Here is a 20,968-nt window from a genome sequence, read left to right as displayed (position 1 = left end):
GAAGAAAGTATAAGTAAGGAGAAGAACATGAGGGAAGAGGGACCTGCTCGTGAGAGCTTACATTCTAAAAAGGTAATGTATATTATGTACTGAAAATTAATTTGCATTAATACAACGCCTGCATCAATTAAATGACCCTGAATTTGGATACATTTTCCTGAGCCATAGATCATTAATGCTAGCTATGCTAGATTATGGCTAGAGAGAAATGTCTATAGTCCAACTCTTCTTAGACCACATTTGAACACAAATTGAAATCATGAATAAATGTTGTAAGATGTTACACAAACACTAACATCACTTTAGCGGTTTGATAAATGCTGACAGCAGTATTTTGTATGAAAATGCTCAAAGTGCTCCAAAAAATGTCCAATTAATTTGCATAATATACAGTATATCAGTTACACAGAGAGTTAGAAGCGCTCACCATCAGCTTCTACAATAAAACCGCAGGAAAAATACTAGACATAACAGTGTTTGTACAACACCCACAAAATGTTGCTTTTCATATGTATTGTACTCTTGCTAATCACTCATTCATTAGTTATCCTCCAGGGACCTGCAGGGGAAATAATTGTTATTTTGTTTACATTGTTAATACAATGTTACGGCACTCTGGAAACAAGTAACACTGACACTGCTAAGAAGTTGATAATTGTTAATTGTAAATTATATCAAATATAATAAAATTACTTTAAATTCAATAGATATCTTGATCAAGGGACATAATAGGTCAAAACTAAACCCTGAAAGTAAAATATTCATATATGTAGTACAGATGCACATATTCAATCTTATAATAAGTGACCACTACAGATTTGTTTTACAAAATAATAATAATAATAATAATAACAATATATACATATAATGGACTGTTGTATTCTGTTTCATAACACAAAACAAAAACATAACTCGCAATCCGCTAATGTGATCCCATCACTTCTCCTTCGGGTGCCGTATGCATTACCACACATGCGCACATCCTTCTCCTAGTAACTCTAGTGGGATGTAGCCCATCTGGAGATGGTTTTAGCTACCACGCCCATGCTCCGGAATGCATCGCATCTCATATCTTGGTAAATTGATCAAAAAGCAAAATGCTGCTGAGGTCCCCTGTACATAAATGCCAGGGATACTTAATATTTGTGGGTACCCCCCAAAAAAATTATTTTTGGGGATATCCAGAAAATAATTGATATCTAGGCGCCTATGCGCCAGGGGGGTTGGGTACTGGATTACGACGCTCGGGATCCCGGCGGTCAGAATCCTGACGCCGACATCCTGACAGGGTTAGGATACCGACACCTGTTTGTCGGTATCCTAACCCTCTCCCTCTTCCTAACCCTAACCATCCCTCCCCGGTGCCAAGCCATAACCCTCCCCCTAGTCCCGACCCCCCTTCCTAAGCCCACTACTGACCTTCAGGATGCCGGTGCCCGGGATGCCAGTGCCGGGATTCTGACAGCATTGGCGCCTCCCACTCCCATTTTTTTATTAGGGACATAAGATAGTGCACCTGAAAAAGGGCCATGGCCTCATGGGGAAGGGCCAGGGAAGAGATAGGGGTACTCCTGTGGCAGCCAGGAGATGCTGGGGATAAAAAAATAGGAAGCTACAAGTGAGAATGATAACAAACAGGAAAATTGACAGGCCCAAACAGCGCCCCCTGCCCTGCGGAGCCCTGTGCCATGGCACAGGTCGCACTACCCTAGTTACGGCCCTGGTTTCAAGTACATACCAATAGGCCAACTCCAGCCTTATACTGTGAAGAAGAGATCCCAGCCATCAGAATGCCCACGGTCACAATACAGACAGCAGCATCCTGACAGATTCCGACGGTATGTTTAGGGTTAGGCTGCAGGAAGGGTGGGTTAAGGTTAGGGTAACCATCGGGGTGCCACTGTCTGTATTCTGACCATTGGCATTGTAACCATTGGGATCCCATACCCAGCAACTGATGAAGCACTATATGGATGTTACACATGTAAGTCTATCTTCATCCATTTATGCCTCAGGAGGAGAAATAAAGTGTTTTGTCCTTTCCTCTGGTTTCCTGCTTTGCTATGTTCTCCTCTATGTGTTTTGTTTGCTAATGTTACTAATAGAAGAGAGTTTCTCACTTTTTCTGTGTCTTGTAATGAGCATTACTCCATTGGAATCCTACCAATGTAGTATATATTGTTTTGGGTTGATTAGAGTTGGTCTAATTTTGCTCTAAAGCTACACCCTGTAACGGTGCTTTTTGCATCTCAAGACGTGTCCAGCTCTGCAAGTATGACATATGCACCAGTTTTACACTAGGAGGGAATAGTAATATCAGGGGTGCCATGAGACATTGTGGGCCCCTGTATTAGAAGGGTGTGAAAAACTGTGTAAAAGGCAAAAAAAAGTACTAGTACATTTTCAAGTCAATTCACAGATCTGTTGTCCTTCCCTTTAAAAAAATCAAATGTGAATCTGCTTTCCTGCCATAGTCCAATTGTAAATATCAAACAAATAATGCTCGTAATTTGCATCTCTGTGGTCTGCATAGTATGTATTTGTGAAGACATGCCCTTACAGTTGTTAATCACCTCTCTAAACATTCTAGTTATTAAACTAATTCTATATGGGGACAGATGCATAATAATGTCTGTGCACATGATCAGTACAAATAAAAAGACAAACACATTTTATGGTTAAAACAATGGGCTTGATTCAGAGTTGGGAATAGAGAGAGAGATAGCACTTAACTGTGAACCTGGACAAACTATGTTGCAATGCAAGGGGTGGAAATACACAATTTTTTTTTTTGCATGCAGGGTAAATACTGGCTGCTCTTACATGTAGCCCACAAATACTGCACAGCTTTATTATTACTCTACAATTGGATGTCAGTTTGAAAACATTCCTCCCAAATCTAAATCTCTCTGCACATTTTAAATCTGCCACCCCCCCCCCCCCCCCTGCAGTGCAGCATGGTTTCACCAAGATGGTCAGTTGAGAGAGATATCTCTCTCTGGGCCTGATTCAGGGCCGGACGCTATTTGCGCTCGCTCGTTCAGAAAAAGGGGCTGGCTATTTAAATTGAGCACTCGCTTTTTGCGGTCTGTTGACGCCTCTATGTCTCAGCGAGCGAACGAAACATCCGCTCGCTATTTTGTAAAGACGCCCCCTGGCCGCTCACATCCTACATCATCTCCGCTATTTATTAGATTAATCGAGTACATCGAAAGGCGTCTGAACTGCTCGCAGTGCTTGTGGTTGGATTTTCCTACCGCAATCATGCGAACAGTTCAGGCTAAGAAACAACCAAGTGACGTGGCCGATGACGCTGCTTTGTTAATTATGCACACCCTTAAAATGCCCGTTTTGACCGTTTGGCACGCCTGCGTTCAGATCACCACTCCCTGTTTTCAAGCACCTTCCCCTGTTACCACTCACAAACGCTTCATCCTGTCACTCAAATTAGCAGACACTCGCTGTTTTACGAGAGCTCGATTTCCGACCGCAATGACTGGTTGGTGCATGCGCATTACGACCCATACGCATGCGCAGTTGTGCGAACATCGCTCGGAGCGAACGAGCGGCCGCTTACGAGCGGCTCTGAATCAGGCCCTCTATTCCCAACTCTGAATCAGACCCAATGTTTTTATGTCCAACTCTACATTACCCCCATTGTGTTGCTTTGTATCTTGGCTTCATTAGGTATAAAATTATTTTGATTAAATAGTAAATAATCACAACCCATAAAAGGGACAGCATATTGTTTGTATGTTGTAACATGTTCATGTTTTGTTATTTTATTAGGAACTACAGTATTGAGGGCATTTATAACAGTGGAAAAAAATAATGTTCTCAATTCTAGTATGACAGACATTAGGTTGGTTTCTATGGAGCAAAATTTGCTTATATGTGTCCTACAATTTATAAATACCCACATTATTTTTTAAAATATTTACACAAATAACTGAAAGGCTACTAGTGAATTGTAGGGGACATTTTGGGGTCTATTAATTACCGTTCGGGAGACAGCTAATTTTCAAATCAGCTTTCTCCACACCAGAGCAATGATGAACTCCTCCGGCGCTCGCTGCGAGTAAGAATATTAATTATCGGGGTCCACTCGGACTCCAATAATTAACATAATTAATAGACCCCTTTGTTTCAAATTATTGGGCAGACCTAGTCCTACTAAACTTTTTGCTGCCTGGGACTCCTATTTATTAAAGTGCAGGTTTATAGAAGTGGAGGTGTTGCCAATAGCAGCCAATCAAATTCTAGATATTATTTTCTGTAAGGTGCTAAATAAATAGAATCTGATTGGTTGCTATGGTCACCTCCTCTGCTAGAAACCCGCACCTTAGTAAATATACCCCCAGGTGTCAGTGTCCAATTTTCTTCTAGTGAGAGTACACCATAAAATCAGACGGGGGACCAAATTGAAGTCTTGACTCACAAATTAGACACCTCTGGATGACCCACAAATTAGGGACCTCTGTATAAGTAAAAGAAAGCTAGCCCGTTGCTTTGGATTATAGCACCTTTCCTTTTGTACCAGTATGCGTCCAGGATGTAAAGTCCTTTGTGTCTCTATTATGTATCCGTATGATACCTGCAGAAGACAAGTAGTCAGGGTTTTTTCTTTATTACGCATTACCCACAGCAGGATCCTATTACACAGGCAGTGTGGTAACATATTGCAGGCATCCTGTCAGCTGAATAGTGTTATTATGTTACATTCCTATTGAGGACAAGCATTTATGGTTGGCAATAGCGACAATAAACCATGTATATGAATAGGACACACTCTCTCGTTAAATCATCCAACGATCAGGAATATAAAATGCATCCGCTGTAGCATCTTGGCGGGGAAAGCCATCGCCATTGGTCAGTGAGAGACTTGCCTCCAGTGACGTCACGACTGACAGGCGACACAGGTTCATACCCAGAAAGTGACTCCCTGAGAAGCTGCTGCTGCCACATAATACCGAGAGCAGAAGGGAGAGAGACAGCATCCCGGGGAGAGACTCAGCATGGCACACTCCAAGGAGGACAGCAGGTAACACTATAATAGGAGTGATGGGAAATAATGATGACAGCCAGAGATTGAGGAGGGAGGGGGCATGTATCAGAGTCTGGGCATATGGACCGTATTGCATAATGCATCTTCATGTACACACACACACACACACACATAAATAATACATTCTGCACAATATACCTTATGTACACACAATGTATATACTGCAATATAAAACTCATGTACCCCTCACAATATATATTGCACAATATACCTTATGTACACACAATATATATACTGCAATATAAAACTTATGTACCCCTCCCAATATATACTGCACAATATACCTTATGAATAGACACTATATATATGTATATATATATATATATATATATATACACACTGCACAATTTACCTTATATACGCACAATATACCTTATGAATACACAATATATACTGCACATAGCTGCTAGGTGCCAGTGGGGAGAACGACAAATATTTCTGTGTGTATTAGAATGAAGGGAGGTATGGAATGATCATCCCATAATGTCTCCACCTCCACCCGTGTGTAACTTCTTTAGCTTTCATTGTCTCTCCCGTTGCCTCATGCAGAGTACACCCAGCCATTAGTTTCCCATGCCTGGTGATTGTGTAACACAGAACCGGTTATACAGTAGACATCTATCAGCCTTCTGTGCACACTATATGAAGCCTGTCATCTCTCAGCCTTCTGTGCACACTATATGAAGCCTGTCATCTATCAGCCTTCTGTGCACACTATATGAAGCCTGTCATCTATCAGCCTTCTGTGCACACTATATGAAGCCTGTCATCTCTCAGCCTTCTGTGCACACTATATGAAGCCTGTCATCTCTCAGCCTTCTGTGCACACTATATGAAGCCTGTCATCTCTCAGCCTTCTGTGCACACTATATGAAGCCTGTCATCTATCAGTCTTCTGTGCACACTATATGAAGCCTGTCATCTATCAGCCTTCTGTGCACACTATATGAAGCCTGTCATCTATCAGCCTTCTGTGCACACTATATGAAGCCTGTCATCTATCAGCCTTCTGTGCACACTATATGAAGCCTGTCATCTATCAGCCTTCTGTGCACACTATATGAAGCCTGTCATCTCTCAGCCTTCTGTGCACATTATATGAAGCCTGTCATCTATCAGCCTTCTGTGCACACTATATGAAGCCTGTCATCTCTCAGCCTTCTGTGCACATTATATGAAGCCTGTCATCTATCAGCCTTCTGTGCACACTATATGAAGCCTGTCATCTATCAGCCTTCTGTGCACACTATATGAAGCCTGTCATCTATCAGCCTTCTGTGCACACTATATGAAGCCTGTCATCTATCAGCCTTCTGTGCACACTATATGAAGCCTGTCATCTATCAGCCTTCTGTGCACACTATATGAAGGGGACAAGTACTGATTTTGCCTCATTTTCTTTTCAACATCTTTAGAGAAGTTCCACACATTCTACCTTTCAAAAGAGTGGCATGGTGGACATTATCTTACAGTGTTATGCTATGGAATTCTTTTCTGTTATATGTTCTTCCCAAACACGAGGGAAATTCTAGGAAGAAAACATTGGATTAAAGGGAGCACCATCACAGGTAATGACCAGTGTTCTTCAAATCATTTAGGGAAATATGGTGAAAAACTCCTTTTATTTCCTGAAGCGTTGCTGTTTAAATGTGTAATCTTGTGCTTTTGACATATAGCTATCATTGGTTGTTTGTCCTTTCAGAAAATATACCTGCATAATGTCATATTGTAGCCTATTGTGTAAAAAGTCTCCTGTAAGAAATAGGAGTGCTGGAACAGGGAATGGAAAGCAATAATAATTTCTTTAAAATTATTATTGCTTTAAAATCCTGGGCTTACTTGTCAGAACCACGCTTGTGTCTGCATCTCACATGTTAGTACATAAGGATCTTACAGTGTACTGTTGCCATATTCTGATATTTTATTTCCATTTCATTCTGTCCCATGAATAACACAAGTTCTCTACAGTCAAAGATGAAATTCTCAGACCGTCCCAGTATAACACATCTTTATATTTGTCTTTCCATTCCCTGTTCCAGCACTGTTATTTCTTACAGGAGACTTTGGGCCTGATTCAGACCCACTCGCGAGCGGCTGTCCGCTCGCAAGTGGGTCGATGTTATGGACTGAGCATGCGCACGACGGAGGGAGCTCCGTCGTGCGCATGCTCCAGACGCGACGAGCGAAGGAAAGTCCTTCGCTCGTTGTGTCTGATCAAAGGGGGCGTGCTGTCGATGTTGATTGACAGCACGCCCCCTTTGGTAGGCGTGCTGGGGGCGTGCCTCCCTGATGGGGGCGTTCCCACGGGAACGCCTCCCATCAGAAGCCGGCCCACTGACATCACTAGTGATGTCAGTGGGAGTGATTTTGGCTCTGATAGAGCCAAAATCACTCCGGAGCTTGCGGTTGAAAACCTCAACCGCAGGCTCCGGCTCGCAATTTCGATGGTCGCGATGGTCTCGACCATCGCGGCCATCAAAATGCACGCTCGTATAGCCTGTGGGTGGTGACCCACAGCTATACGAGCGTCCAGAAGGACGCTCCATTTTCATGGAGGCCGGCCCTCATTCAGAGCGTGCGCTCTGCTCAGAGCGTACGGCTCTGAATGAGGGCCTTTGTACACAATAAACTACAATATGGCATTATGCAGGAATATTTTCTGAAAGGACAAACACCCAATGATGGCTATATGTCAAAAGCACAAGGATTACACGTTTAAACAGCAACACTTCAGGAAATAAAAGGAGTTTTTCACCATATTCCCCTAGATGATATGTAGAACACTGGTCATTGCCTGTGATGGTGCAGTATAAATCATTGTCAGAATAGGGATATTACGCTAACCCCGAGTTAAATAGTATTGAATTGGGTGCAAATAATTTCCCTGGTATATATTTTAAATGGCTGTGAATGGCTATTGAAACAGAATGAAGTGATGTATATATTCACAATCTAAAGGATTCACTCCAAGAACAAGGAGTTAACAACTGACTCAGAGGGAAATGTCACCTGAGTCTGTGCCAAAAAAAGTGTATTTTCAGCTGTAATAATGCACAAAGTTATGAGAAAATAATAAGCACAATAGTTGATTTGCAGCAATGAAAAGTACATCTAATGTATCTCAAAACAGTAAGACATCACTGCACTTAGAGAATTGTATCAATGGCATGAATTGTATCAATGGCTAGGTGACTGCATAAATTAATGTTACTCTCATCCTGTTCAAATATCTAGTAGCAATGTTCCATAATCAATTGTTGTACAATATCTGTGAATTGCAACAATTCCAATATCAGACACGCACCATTTAAAACCAAAATGAAACACTGTTGTACTTAAAAGGTAATTGTACAGATGGGTATCACTTCTGATGTCACTGTTGTTTTTATCTATTCTAGACAGTACCACCGTAATATGTTTTCAGTGATCAACAGTAGTCTTTACATTGATTTATGTTCTATACAAGGTATACACCTATTTCAACAGTTTACTATTGTAATGTATTAAAAAAACCAGGCATATTCAATATAATAATTGCTTACATGGTCAATATCACCAATAAACATATCAATAATCATCATACACAGATACCCTCTGTATGCTGTGGCGTTTACTGCCTAAATATTGGTAATATGCAGCGCAATATAATGTGTAGGCATGCCAGCATTGTGCTGAAGTAGCGCAGTGTAAACCAGATATTCGGAGCTAGAGGAAAAGATGATAGAACAGTGCCAGGATGGGAAGCGTCTCACCACTTCTGCTGTCCACCGTCTACATACATTGGACGGCAGATAACAGAATGGTAAGGCTCTGTCCTGGGTACAAGAGAGGGATTTAAGGCTCTGTCCTGGGTACAAGAGAGGGATTTAAGGCTCTGTCCTGGGTACAAGAGAGGGATTTAAGGCACTGTCCTGGGTACAAGAGAGGGATTTAAGGCACTGTCCTGGGTACAAGAGAGGGATTGCATCTGCTGTCTGTAATATCGCATAAATTCCAGAGTTAATTACATACATGTAAAACTTTGCACACCTTCGCTAATAGTTTTTTACTTCTACACTATCAAGTGCCTGTTTTTGCACATTACACTGTCCACTAATGTACGCCATGTACAAATAAGTGAATGTATTGGTACACAAATACCAATATAACAAAACCATTGTTTACAAATGCAGCACATGAAATAAAGAGACACTGTGACCTTACTGTCATTACTTAGGAGATTAAGGTGAAGTTTTATTTTAGCCAGCATGTGCAGTTATATGACGGGCCACAATTCTGATAATCATTGGCTGGTTGTCAACTTTCAGCCTAGGGGGCAAACACAAGCAAGTGGTCCTGACTTTTCTTCTACAGAAATATGGTCATGACAAAAACCCTGCAGGCACAGTTTGTCTAAAGCTGGGAATAACACTGTCAAATAAAATGTCTGTCAGAACAACAAGTTGAAACTCAACAGACATCATGGCCATATAATGTTAGATATTTCCCATTGTTTGGCCACGATATCTGGGGTGGAAACATTTCCCCATTCCTCCCATGTGAAGGAACATCGGGCAGTTGGCCACGGTTGTGCACACACTGTCAGATCCGGTTGTCCAACTATACGATTTATCGGACATGATGGACAATTTCATAATGTCTGACAGACCGATAATTACTGTTTGGTTGTGGCAATACACTGTTCAATTATAATATTATATTATAATGTAGGGATCAGTATATTGACAGATATTCAATACATAGAGATACATTTTGAGGTTAATTTTACTTTCAATGACAAGTAGTCATTGGAAACCATTGACCAGTTGACAAACCTGTTTGCAGTGCCCTAAAGCAGAGACAGGCTATCATTAACAATGGTTGTATAGTTAATGCTGCAGAGATCCGGGTTGATGCAGGTTTGCACACAACTGCATTTTGTAGACCTATCTCTGGTGTTTCACACTATGCTCACACACTAAGGGCCTGATTCAGAGCCGCTCGTAGGCGGCTGCTCGTTCGCTCCGAGCGATGTTTGCCCAACTGCGCATGTGTACGGATCGTTATACGCATGTGCGAACCAGTCAGTGCGGCCGAAATTCGTTTGTTCGCTAAACAGCGAATGCCTGCTATTTTGAGTGACAGGATGAGGCGTATGTGGGTGGTAACAGGGGAAGGTGCTTGAAAACGGGGATTGGAGATCCGAACGCAGGTGTGCTTAAAGGTTAAAACGGGCGTTTTAAGGGTGTGCATAATTAATACAGCAGCGTCATTGACCACGTCACTGGGTTATTTTATAGCCAGAACTGCTCGCAAGATTGTGGTAGGAAAAACCAACCACAAGAATAGCGAGCAATTCATACACTGGTCGATGTACTCGATTAATCTAATAAATAGCGGACATGACATAGGATGCGAGTGGCCAGGGGGCGTATTTTTCCAAAAAACGACCGCAAGTTTTGTTAGCTCGACCTAGAGGCGTGAACAGACCGCAAAGAGCGAACGTTTCATTTGAATAGCCACCCCTATTTTCTGGACGAGCGAGCGCTAATTGCGTCCGGCTCTGAATCAGGCCCCAAGTTTGGTGAAGACATGTTTAGGTCCAGTAGATGGATATGCAGGCCATACCGAGTCATGTGTACGCAGAGATGTGTCTGATCTCAGAAAGTTTACACTACAGCTAGGACTGGTACATGTGTGCACTGCTAATGATGAGCAATATGAAATCAAGTGCATGTGTAGGAGCAGTGCAGTATATATATATATAATTATATATATATATATATATCTGTGCATGCAATGTGGGTGTAATTTTGGCCACTTGCATGCAAATCTGAAATCGCCCTTCTGTGTGCTAGACCTGTGATAATCAATATGCTTAGTTATTGCTTCTAAAGATCATTCATTTTTTAACAATCTTCAATGGCTTGGAAATGTCAGCTTAACAGAATTGACCACTAGAAGAGCAGTAAGCTGCTTATCTGCTTTGAATTAAATTTGTATCCTCACTAAACCTGAAGCTGCCATTCTGACATTACAGCCGAGATTCCGCCAGTACACAAGAAACATAATGTAATAGCCTGCAGCTGCAATATGGCTGCCTTGCATTATTAAAGGGGTCTTTCACTTTACATTAGCTGTTTTTCAGAGACACTCACTAGGATCTGCATGCTAATAAGAGATTATTGGCTTGTTTTTTTACTCCTAATTTTGAGCCTGAATATACCAGTTGTTATTGTATATATATTGTTTCTTATATAACATATAAGCCAGCAGCTGTAATATGACTTCCTTGCATTATAAAAGGGGTTGTCACTTTACATTAAGTTTTTTAAATTTCCTTCCATAAATTATTACTTTTATAAGGTCCCTTTTTTGGGACTGCTGTATTCAGTGGTCCCAGCGGACTATGGGCCTGATTCACTACAGATCACAATATTGCATAAGCACATAGTCCAACTGCGATAGCAAGCCAAACCACTGCGATCGCAATGCAAACTCAGCATCACATAAGGACGCTCACTTTACCTTACACACATCCATAATGTTTAGCAGATTAGCAAAACGATCATTACAATTAAGTACCATCGGACCTATGCGCACACATGCACAAGCCCTGACCTTACTCAGAAATTGCTAACAGCCACAAACGCTACGAGACCTTACACTGAGTATGGCCTTGCAGTGGCTAATTTATGCACAACCCTGAAACGGCGTGTGAATGCACTGGCACGCCTGCATCCGACCTCCCCCGTCACCACCCACAAACGGCACTTCCTGTCAATAGCTATGCGATGGGTCTGCATAGCCGCTGTGATCGCAGTCCTGATCGCAGTGGCCAGCTCGTGCACTGCGATGCATATGCATGTGCAGAACGCAACAATCGGCCGATTGCATGCGTATTAGCACCTGCAATCCAAGCTGGATCAGGCCCTATAACCTCGAGGACCCTGCTATAAACAAAAAAATGTCATGATGCCAGGGATGGGGCCCACAAAATACTAGGATGAGTTTAAAGAAAATATTTACGTTGGAAAAGCTCTAATTGAAACCCGCTCGAAAGTAGTCCATTATTAATAGGGACATATTTTACTAGGAATATTGATCAATTACTTTTGAAGAAATCACCTTATAGTAAAGTATTTTGTGAAATTTGTAAACATTCAACTACAAGAAACATTTTAAAATCAAATAATATTTCTGTATGGAAACTAAATGAAAAACGCATTAAATAAATCATAGATTAAACCATCATGATATCGTGATAAATTGCCACTTATTCCACAACCAAAGTTTTAAAACTGTTATGCAAAATATAATGGCGAGTGCAGCCTAACTCTTTACAATGTTACAGTGGATATGCCCACAGGAAATGTGACAGGATTATGTTATTCCTTTTGTAGAAAAGACAATACAAAAGAATATCCAATACTCAACACTCTTTGCTGTTTCCATACAAGGAAGAGATACAGGCTTCGGGCCCCATTCAGAGCCACATGTAATATCGATGTTCACTCAGGTGAATGATTTTTTGCAACTGTGCACAAATTCCTGAAAACTATGGGGCATGCGTAACACACAGTGTAGGCACAGAGGTGTTGCTGTGATCGGGATAGATGGTACCAGAAAGGTTGTGGGAATGTGATGGGCATGACTGGGCGGTGGCTAAAAATGCACGCAAAAATGGTCAGTTCAGTGGGCATGTTATGGGATTGTCGTGGGCATGGCAAGTGGCTGCGTTCACAGGCGCACAACCGCAGGCATTGGTGGCCATGGTTAGATGGAGAAGCTTGCCATAGGGCTGGTGCAAGTTTTGATGGTGCGACCGTTAGTGGTGTATAAGGACACACCAATTAGTATTATAGCATACACGGATGATAAAAGTGTACAGTATGCACAGATGCTAAAAGTCTCAGACCTTGCACATTTGGCCAAACGGATGCACACAAGGGAAGGAGTTTGTAGTTGCATTGGCATAAACTCACAGACAGGTGTCTGCCAATCGATGCTGCTTTTGCCTGAAACTCAGAATCAGCCCCTTTGTGTCAAGAGCGTCCAATTATTTTTCACCACAAGAAAAGATAGTTATTGTAAAGATGTCATGATTTTTGAGACAGAGATACTATGTTCTGCAAGAGTCTTCATTTTTAGGGACCTATTTTTATCATACGCAACAAGTGATAAAACGCATTGCGTATGATAATAGTGCTCCAGCCAATCAGCTCCCAACTTTCATCTGTTTGAAAAATGACAGTTGGAAGCTGATTGGCTTGAGCACCATTTATCATACGCAACAAGTTTTATCATAAACTTGTTGATAAATGGGCCCCTTAATATGATACAGAGAATGTCAGCTGTTCCATTGACTTTATATTTTAATGCGAGTCTTGCTCCACCCTACAATTATAAATCAAACCTCAGATCAATGGATGACTCAACAAATTACCCTTGTTTTGGTCGCTTGCTGCTTACAGGCAGCTTCCTGCAATCTGATTGGTGGATAGCTCCAGCCATCCACCAGTCAGTAGGTGGAGACCTCCCACCATTGTGACTGGTGAATGGACAGCACCATCCATCAATGAGCAGTCTAGCCACTGTTGGGGATGGTTGTCAATGGGTCTGCCATCAATGGTTTCCACATATAGTGCAATCAGTGTTTAACATCGATGGCAGTAAACCATTTACATTCTTTTTATTTTCATATCTTATCTTAAATGCTTGGATTTGTAGTTCATTGGTATTTAAACCTTGCACCCTACTAAGAGAAACAGTGTTGCAGATATTTGTTAATGCTCTTTACTAAATGTCCGGTTATGAAACTGTTATTGGCATACTTGGTGAATTTATGTAATCCATTGCAATGAAAATGAGGCTCAGAATCTTGAGACACCACACATTACGGTTTCCAGAAAGTCATGTGACCTGTGAATTGCATTGGACACAACATTACAAAATCAGCAGATGATGTAAGTCACAGCTTTATACAATTTCCAAAATGATGATTCAAAGAAAGACTAGGGGGTATATTTACTAAAGGTTGATTTTAGTCTATTTTAATCAATTTAAAATCGATCAAAATCAATGAACATTGATGTTGTGTTTCTGGAGCTAAATCACACATTTACTAATACTTGAAAAACTAAATCAAAAACTGTCTGTTAGTAAATGTGTGATTAAGCCCCAGAAACACAACATCAATTATGATTTTTAATCGATTAAAATCAACCTTTAGTAAATATACCCCTAGTAGTTTAAACTATGCTACATAATGAATATTCATTATATATTAGTGATTAACTGAAAATACACATTTCCAATCAGAAAATGATTTGGCAGTATGTGCATACCTCCCCAAGTGTCCCGATATGGGGAACAGTCTTGATTTGAGAGAGCTGTTCTTCTGTCCTGGCAGTTACCATGTTCATCCTATCTGCCTGGAGGTCTGGATGTATGTCCCCATTCTCTATGATGCTGTGTGCCACATCATGCACTAGTGTGTGCAATTCAAGGGTGTTTTCAGGGGAAGGAAGGGGCTTGAGGCTGCCGATTTGCATAAGTCATAAGTTGGGAGGTATGTATGTTCATATTTAGTGAATGATTTTTCCAGGAGATCTGCACATGTGCGGGTCTACACGGCAACTGTGCCGGCGAGAGAGGGTGGCACCCGCACCTAGACTGCACACGGACGTCCTCCTCTCTTACTCCTCCCCTGGTTAGCAAAGTGAGAGTAAGGTAATAAAAACAAAAGTGCACAGGAAAATAACTGATGCACATAAGCAATGCTGTATACATGTTGATACACCTCTGCATTGGGATCATATGTGCCAGCTTACTACAATTCATCATCACTTTTATCAGCGTGTACTTGTATCTGTTCAGGCGGAAAACACAGACCAGTACACAAACCTACACCAGCATATGTGTGCTTACTTGTTGGTCTGCATGGGCCTCTTTTGCGTCAACAATTGAACTTTGCCTACATGAGAACGCCCCTTCCTTAGCCGCTTCTCAATTAGGTTTGATGTTTGATATGTGCAAAATACATGTGGGTCTGCATTAGTCCCATTATGCTTAGTATGGGGCTGATTCATAGTCACACTCAAGTCGGACGCAGATGCGAAATAAAGGTGGATCTATAACTGCATTCAGGGAGGCTGCATCTAAGTGGCCACACATCCACTTGTGAAAGTAGCCATCATCACTATCAGCTCGCAGTGGCGCCATTCTTATATTTGGTGATAGAGATCAGCTGAAATAAGCCAGATCTCTGCATATGCTCACCTATAAGTAGCCCACAATTCCATCTATACGCTTCTCCGAACACTTAGCCCACGTGCCAACACCTCCTTACTGCCCAGTAACATTCACTTAGCGGCGAGTGGAGATACTGCTGGTCACATGATCGTTCCGTCGTTCATTACCTCGTACTGATGTGTACCCAGAATCAGATATGGCGGCCCACCAGGCCGACATATCGGCTGGGTACACATCGCTCAGTGTGTTCCCTGCTTTAGTCAGCCCCAGTCTGCTTATCCCAATGCTATACTACAAGCACCTTTCTACATACAAGCATCTCAACTTTTCTTCACTATGTATTTATATATTAAACCTCCTAACCAAAATAATTTGTCCATTCTGCAAAATATAAAGTCACTTATTAACGTATTGCTAGTCTCTCTGTTAATTATCCAATGGGTAACAAGGGAAAAGGGTCCCATTTTACACATTTGTCAAGGATTCTAGTTCTGCCTAATTAGTATAACTTCTATTTACACTAAAACCATTTTAGAATACACAGCTGCATGTCCCTCAGTAGAGTGCTGAACAAGGCTGTGAGTACATGTTGACCTTCACACGTCATGTTGTGTGTAGTGGTAGGGCTGAGGATGCAGCAGGAATGACAGGAGAGGTGTGCTGCACTATTTGTCCTTTTTGGTTTTGGGAGAATTTTTCAGTAGATCATAAACCGCCTTTTCCTCAAACTATGATCATGTAAATGTGTTTTCAATTTAGTTTATTGAAACCATTCAGGAATTATGACTGGGAAGGGATCTCTTCAGGATACTGTTCTCATCTCTCTAGTTACAAATTCCTTTAGATCATATATGCAGGTTTTGGACTTTAAAAATAAATCTGTGGAATGAGTATTATAAAGTGGCCTTCCCAGCTGTTACACAAACTGACAGTAATAGACATTATTTGTGACCTGGGCAGTTTTGTCAGTGACCTGGGACAGACTTCCTGAAAATGTGTCAGCAACCAGCTACAATATAGAGTAATTTATGATTTACATCGCTACTCCTGATACCTTAGGAAAACTAATAAAGTAGCTGTCTCCTTCTGTTACAGCATATCATGAATGGCCCAAGGCTTTGCTAATGCTTTTCTGCACATGCATGGTCCTGTTTTAAAGACTTACAGACATATGTATAGGGCTAGGCCAAATGAAATAGCCTGCAGGTTGCAGAGTTCAACAATATTTCACTCAAAGATCTAAAGTGACAACTTTTTTTAATGGCAAAACCAACCTGGTTGTACCTTACAAAAATTTACTACTTTAAAAGACACTGCTAAATCCCTGAAATATCCGCAAACTCTGCAACCTGCAGGCTATTACATGTGGCCCATTTAGTTGACTTTACCTTTATATTACATTCTGCCATGTACAGTACATATAATCCTTTTAATTGAAAATCAACCACTAGTAATGTATATCAAATATAAACACAGTGATTATGCAATGGAAATGTATTCCCTTGGAGTGGGGTTCTTCAGTATATTGAATTAACCTAAGAGTGACAGTTAATATCAAGTAAGTATAAATATCTACAAAACTAATCAAACAGCAACTCTTTTTTAATTATTTAGAAATACATTTATTAATTTCAGGTATATTTACTTAACATTTAAAAAAGTTTCATAAAACACAGTCTAAAGCTGAACATGCAGGCAGCTGCCGCTGCTTTGCCGTCCTTTGCATTAGTCGCGTCTGCGACCATATGCTAATGCTTGTATCAGTCCTTCCCCTCGTGTACAAGTGTGCATCTGCATGTACAAGGACTGGTACACCCACTTTAACAAGGGTGTTCAATTTGGAGCGAAAATTATTGACGATGACGTCATTTGCGCTGATTTTAATTATCCCCGTATTCAATTTCAAAGACTTTTCGCAGGTTCGAAAACAGGGATAACTTTTCACCACTGAATAGGTGGTGAAAAAAAGTGCAGAATTGGGGTTTAGGGGTGCAGGCTTAAAAAAAATAGCCTGCACCCCAGGGAATGACACTTTTCGCTCCCATATTGAATACCCCTCTAAGTGTATATAGACGCTGTAAGACCGCTTAGTGCATCTGGTCACACCGTTGAAACTTGCACCAGCCCCGTGGTAGGTGCATATTTTCCAACTGAGAATGGTCTTCAATGTGAGCAATAAAGCATTTGTGTACTCAAACATTTCAGCGACGCGCCCAAAGGATAATAATAATAATAATAATAATTTACCAAGCACCAAAAAGCTAAGCTTTCGGCCACATTAGCTAAAGATGGCATTTGCCCATTCTAGTCTATGGGCTACATTTTGTTTCAGAAAGACACCCAAAGGGTCCCTCTCCAGCAATTACCTTTTGCACATGCTTGGCCCAGTCAGTGGGGTTTGAAATCACTTTAATTTCTAGCATTTGCGTCATCTCACTATTGATACATTGCCCTACAATAGCATTCCAAATTGCTACAACGATAAGAAAAGCTAATTTTCGATTCTTTAATACACATTTTAGTAAATATGCCTCATAAAGTGCAAAAATCTGTATTTCATTGGGTTTAGCCAACCACTTGAGTGGCCAAATTGGGTAGTGATCCTGTCACTGTGCACTCACATCGAGCAGCAGGATTGGTAGTTGTATTGACAGTTTTGCTGTGTGAGTGGGTTGCATGAACTTTTAGGGCTATATTTTGCCAATTACTGCCAATTGGAAAGCCTTATCAAATGTATAGGTCATACATCCTGAGAACAAATCAAACATGCTTGATTTATCATTTAACCAACAAGTTGAAAATACTTTTTTTGAATGTTTTTGATCGTTTTCACACTACTCAACGAATATCGTTTGATACCATACATTGCATAATTTTTGTTCCAAACCGCCAACTAGTCAGTTATATTCCCTTACATATTTAAGTACTACCTACATATTTTATCAGTAATAATAATGGGGGAGGGATTTTGGAAATATAAAGCAGCTGAACACTGCTGATATAGACTACAGCTTGTCTAGACTAAAGGACCAAAATTATCCTCATCATCAGAGGCATAACTAGGGTCAATGGTGCCCAGGGCAAATAAAAAAATGGTGCACCTTGAAAACTGTTGGTAAAATTCTAACCTAGCAGCAATGACGTGCGGTGAGGTCAATAGCTGGAGAGGCACATATGGAGACTCTTTGAAAAAGCTCCCAGAAAACGGAGCGAAACCAGTTAGAGACACCCCGTTTGTTCCTTTACAAGTCTGGATCTATTGCTTGGTGCCCGCAGTGGATGACAACTTGCCTGGAGACATTACTTTTGCTGACCGCTATCCACAGAGGTGTGCCCCTACCAGGGGCGTTTCTAGAGAGGAGGGGGCCCGTGTGCAGTCTCCGACACGGGCCCCCTCCTCTCCGCCCGGCAGCCGGCAGCGCACTGAGCTGTGCGCGGCCAGCGCTGGAGTTACATACTCTGGGCACTAGAGTGTGCCCAGAGTCTATAGTGTATGCACAGGTCACCGGGAAAATGGCCAGGGCAAATAAAAAAAACGTGCCCCTTGAAAACTGTTAGTAATATTATAACCTAGCGGCAGTAACGTGCGTTAAAGTCAATAGTTGGAGAGGCACATATGGAGATGGGTCTGAGTGCTGGGAGCCTGTCTTATTCTCTACTCATTGTAACTTTCCCCTCACTACACTAATCTTCAGTGCCCATTGATTCTCCTACCTGCATCACTGTGTCTTCTCTTGCTGCTGAGCTCCAATCTCTAAACACTGCAGTGCACTTCCTAGTCATATGACACATCCAAGGTGTCCATCAGTGCTCAAGGCACGCTCCCCCCATACTCAGAGGCATACCTCTATTAGCTCTCTTTCTGTGCAGCTTACTGCCCGTGGAGTGGCCCCGCCCCCAGCTCTGCAAGAAGTGTCTGACTATACAGAAGCGAGGCTGAGCTGTTGCTGCCTCATCTCTCATCTGAGTGTTTACTATAAAAATTATTACAATAAACAATGAAGATGTTTCTAAGTTATAAATTACTTCTTTGTATTATTCTAATCATATTATATCAAATCTCAGGAATATGAGAGATGAGGCTCTGCCACCCTTGCTTACCCTGACTGCATGTCCCTGCCTAGGGGTCTCCTGACAGCTCTCAGTATTTCCAAGTTTGCTCTCTGCATCTGAACCAGCAAAGGAGCAGCTGACTTCTGCCAGTTATTTGTGACTTCATACGATACCCGCCATTGCCTGGGTTGAAGAATGGACCTTGATTTACTCGTACATCTGCAGCCTTTATTTTTTACATTGTCCTTGCCTATAACCCCTCGAAGTTCTTCATAGACATCATGGCCCTTAGAGTACATCTGCAGCCATTTTTTCCATTGATCCTGAATAGTAAAGGAGAGTTATATTTTCGAATGTCTGAGCAAAACACTTTTGATTTATTGTGTGTTCGAGCAACCAGAGACTTAAGTGGCTCGGTTGGGTTCAAGAGTGGTGGGAGTTTTACCCATTTTTAAAGTCTTGCCATGTTTTAAACTAAGAACAGCAGTTCTTGCAGCATTAGCACATTGTCGAGTTTGTGTTGCTCGTGGAGATTCCATGGCTCTCGAGGCCTCACTGGCTGACTGGCGGGTATGTTTTGCAGCTGGGGACTTCAAGGCCCTGGAAGTAGCAGTTTGTGCAGCCTTGATTGACTGATATAATAGGATAAAATAAATGGTAAGTCCCTAAGCGCACCTCAAAAGCAGCTGCTGGTCACTAACTTAGGGTATCCCTTACCCACGAGAGAATACACAAACAAAGTTTAATGTAGTGACCTTACCGTTAATGGATCAAATGAAAACTATGTCTGAATATCAGTGGCAAACTGAATTTATTAAATGAATATCACCATAAAGACATAACGCAGTATAATAAAATATCAGAGATCAAAGTGCATAAAATTAGCTCCAAATACCAGAGCAAGGAATAACTTCATATTAAATTCCCATGCAATAAAACAATATCATGGATACAATGAAGTTGAGTACAAGAATAAATAAATACAATAAGCTCCAACATGACAAAGCAATCAGAATAGCTCCAAATGAGAGCAATGATTAAAAGAAACGGAAGTTCATACCATAAAATGGTGGGGAGTGTCACTCCGCTTGAAAAAACAGGGGCTTCGGACATTTGAAAGCTGTATATGATATTACTTCTCCTTTTTATGTTTTGCTATATTTGTAAAGTTTTATTGGAAATCTGAAACCTAGTGGCTTTTATTTATCTTTTCTTGTTTCAGGACTTTTATTACCTGTCCTGACATATTTTCACCATCATCTGTTATCACCAATATCTGCTGCATTACTCCATTACTGGGGATGCTATGCAGACAAATTTACCAAGCTCTGCAATGCTTTGGAGCTTGGACACGGTAGCTAACGTCATTTGAAGATGTATTAGTCTATAGTAGCCTATTGGAGATTTCTATAAGCTCTGGAGCTGAACCGGGAAAAGAGAGCTTAATGGTATATATGCATGAAAATATTCCTCTTCAAAATGCAAATTTAGGTGAAAAATATTTATCAGATCCACATTAAAAATGCAGATTGTGATAATTACGCCCTAAATATCTTGCTTGCTCTATATGACATGTAGTTTGCTTCTATTTGCCACAATAAATATATCTGAAAAAAA

At 41.2% G+C, this 20,968-nt stretch overlaps 1 protein-coding gene across 1 annotated transcript in view; it reads left to right on the top strand.

Annotated features, from left to right (window-relative positions):
• The first annotated feature begins 4,917 nt into the window (after positions 1-4,917).
• The window catches only part of PNP (purine nucleoside phosphorylase), a 103,616-nt gene continuing 87,565 nt past the window's right edge, over positions 4,918-20,968 (top strand). The window contains exon 1 of the mRNA XM_088469916.1: positions 4,918-5,041. Within this exon, the coding sequence (XP_088326042.1) occupies positions 5,016-5,041 (26 nt within the window). The 5' untranslated portion in view covers positions 4,918-5,015. The remainder of the gene's footprint in view (positions 5,042-20,968) is intronic.

The sequence above is a fragment of the Taudactylus pleione genome, unplaced genomic scaffold (assembly GCF_031769625.1).
Source record: "Taudactylus pleione unplaced genomic scaffold, aTauple2 ptg000095l, whole genome shotgun sequence".
Lineage (NCBI taxonomy): Eukaryota > Metazoa > Chordata > Amphibia > Anura > Myobatrachidae > Taudactylus > Taudactylus pleione.
Note: the sequence above shows the minus strand (reverse complement) of the source record. Positions and strands in the feature narration are given on the sequence as shown.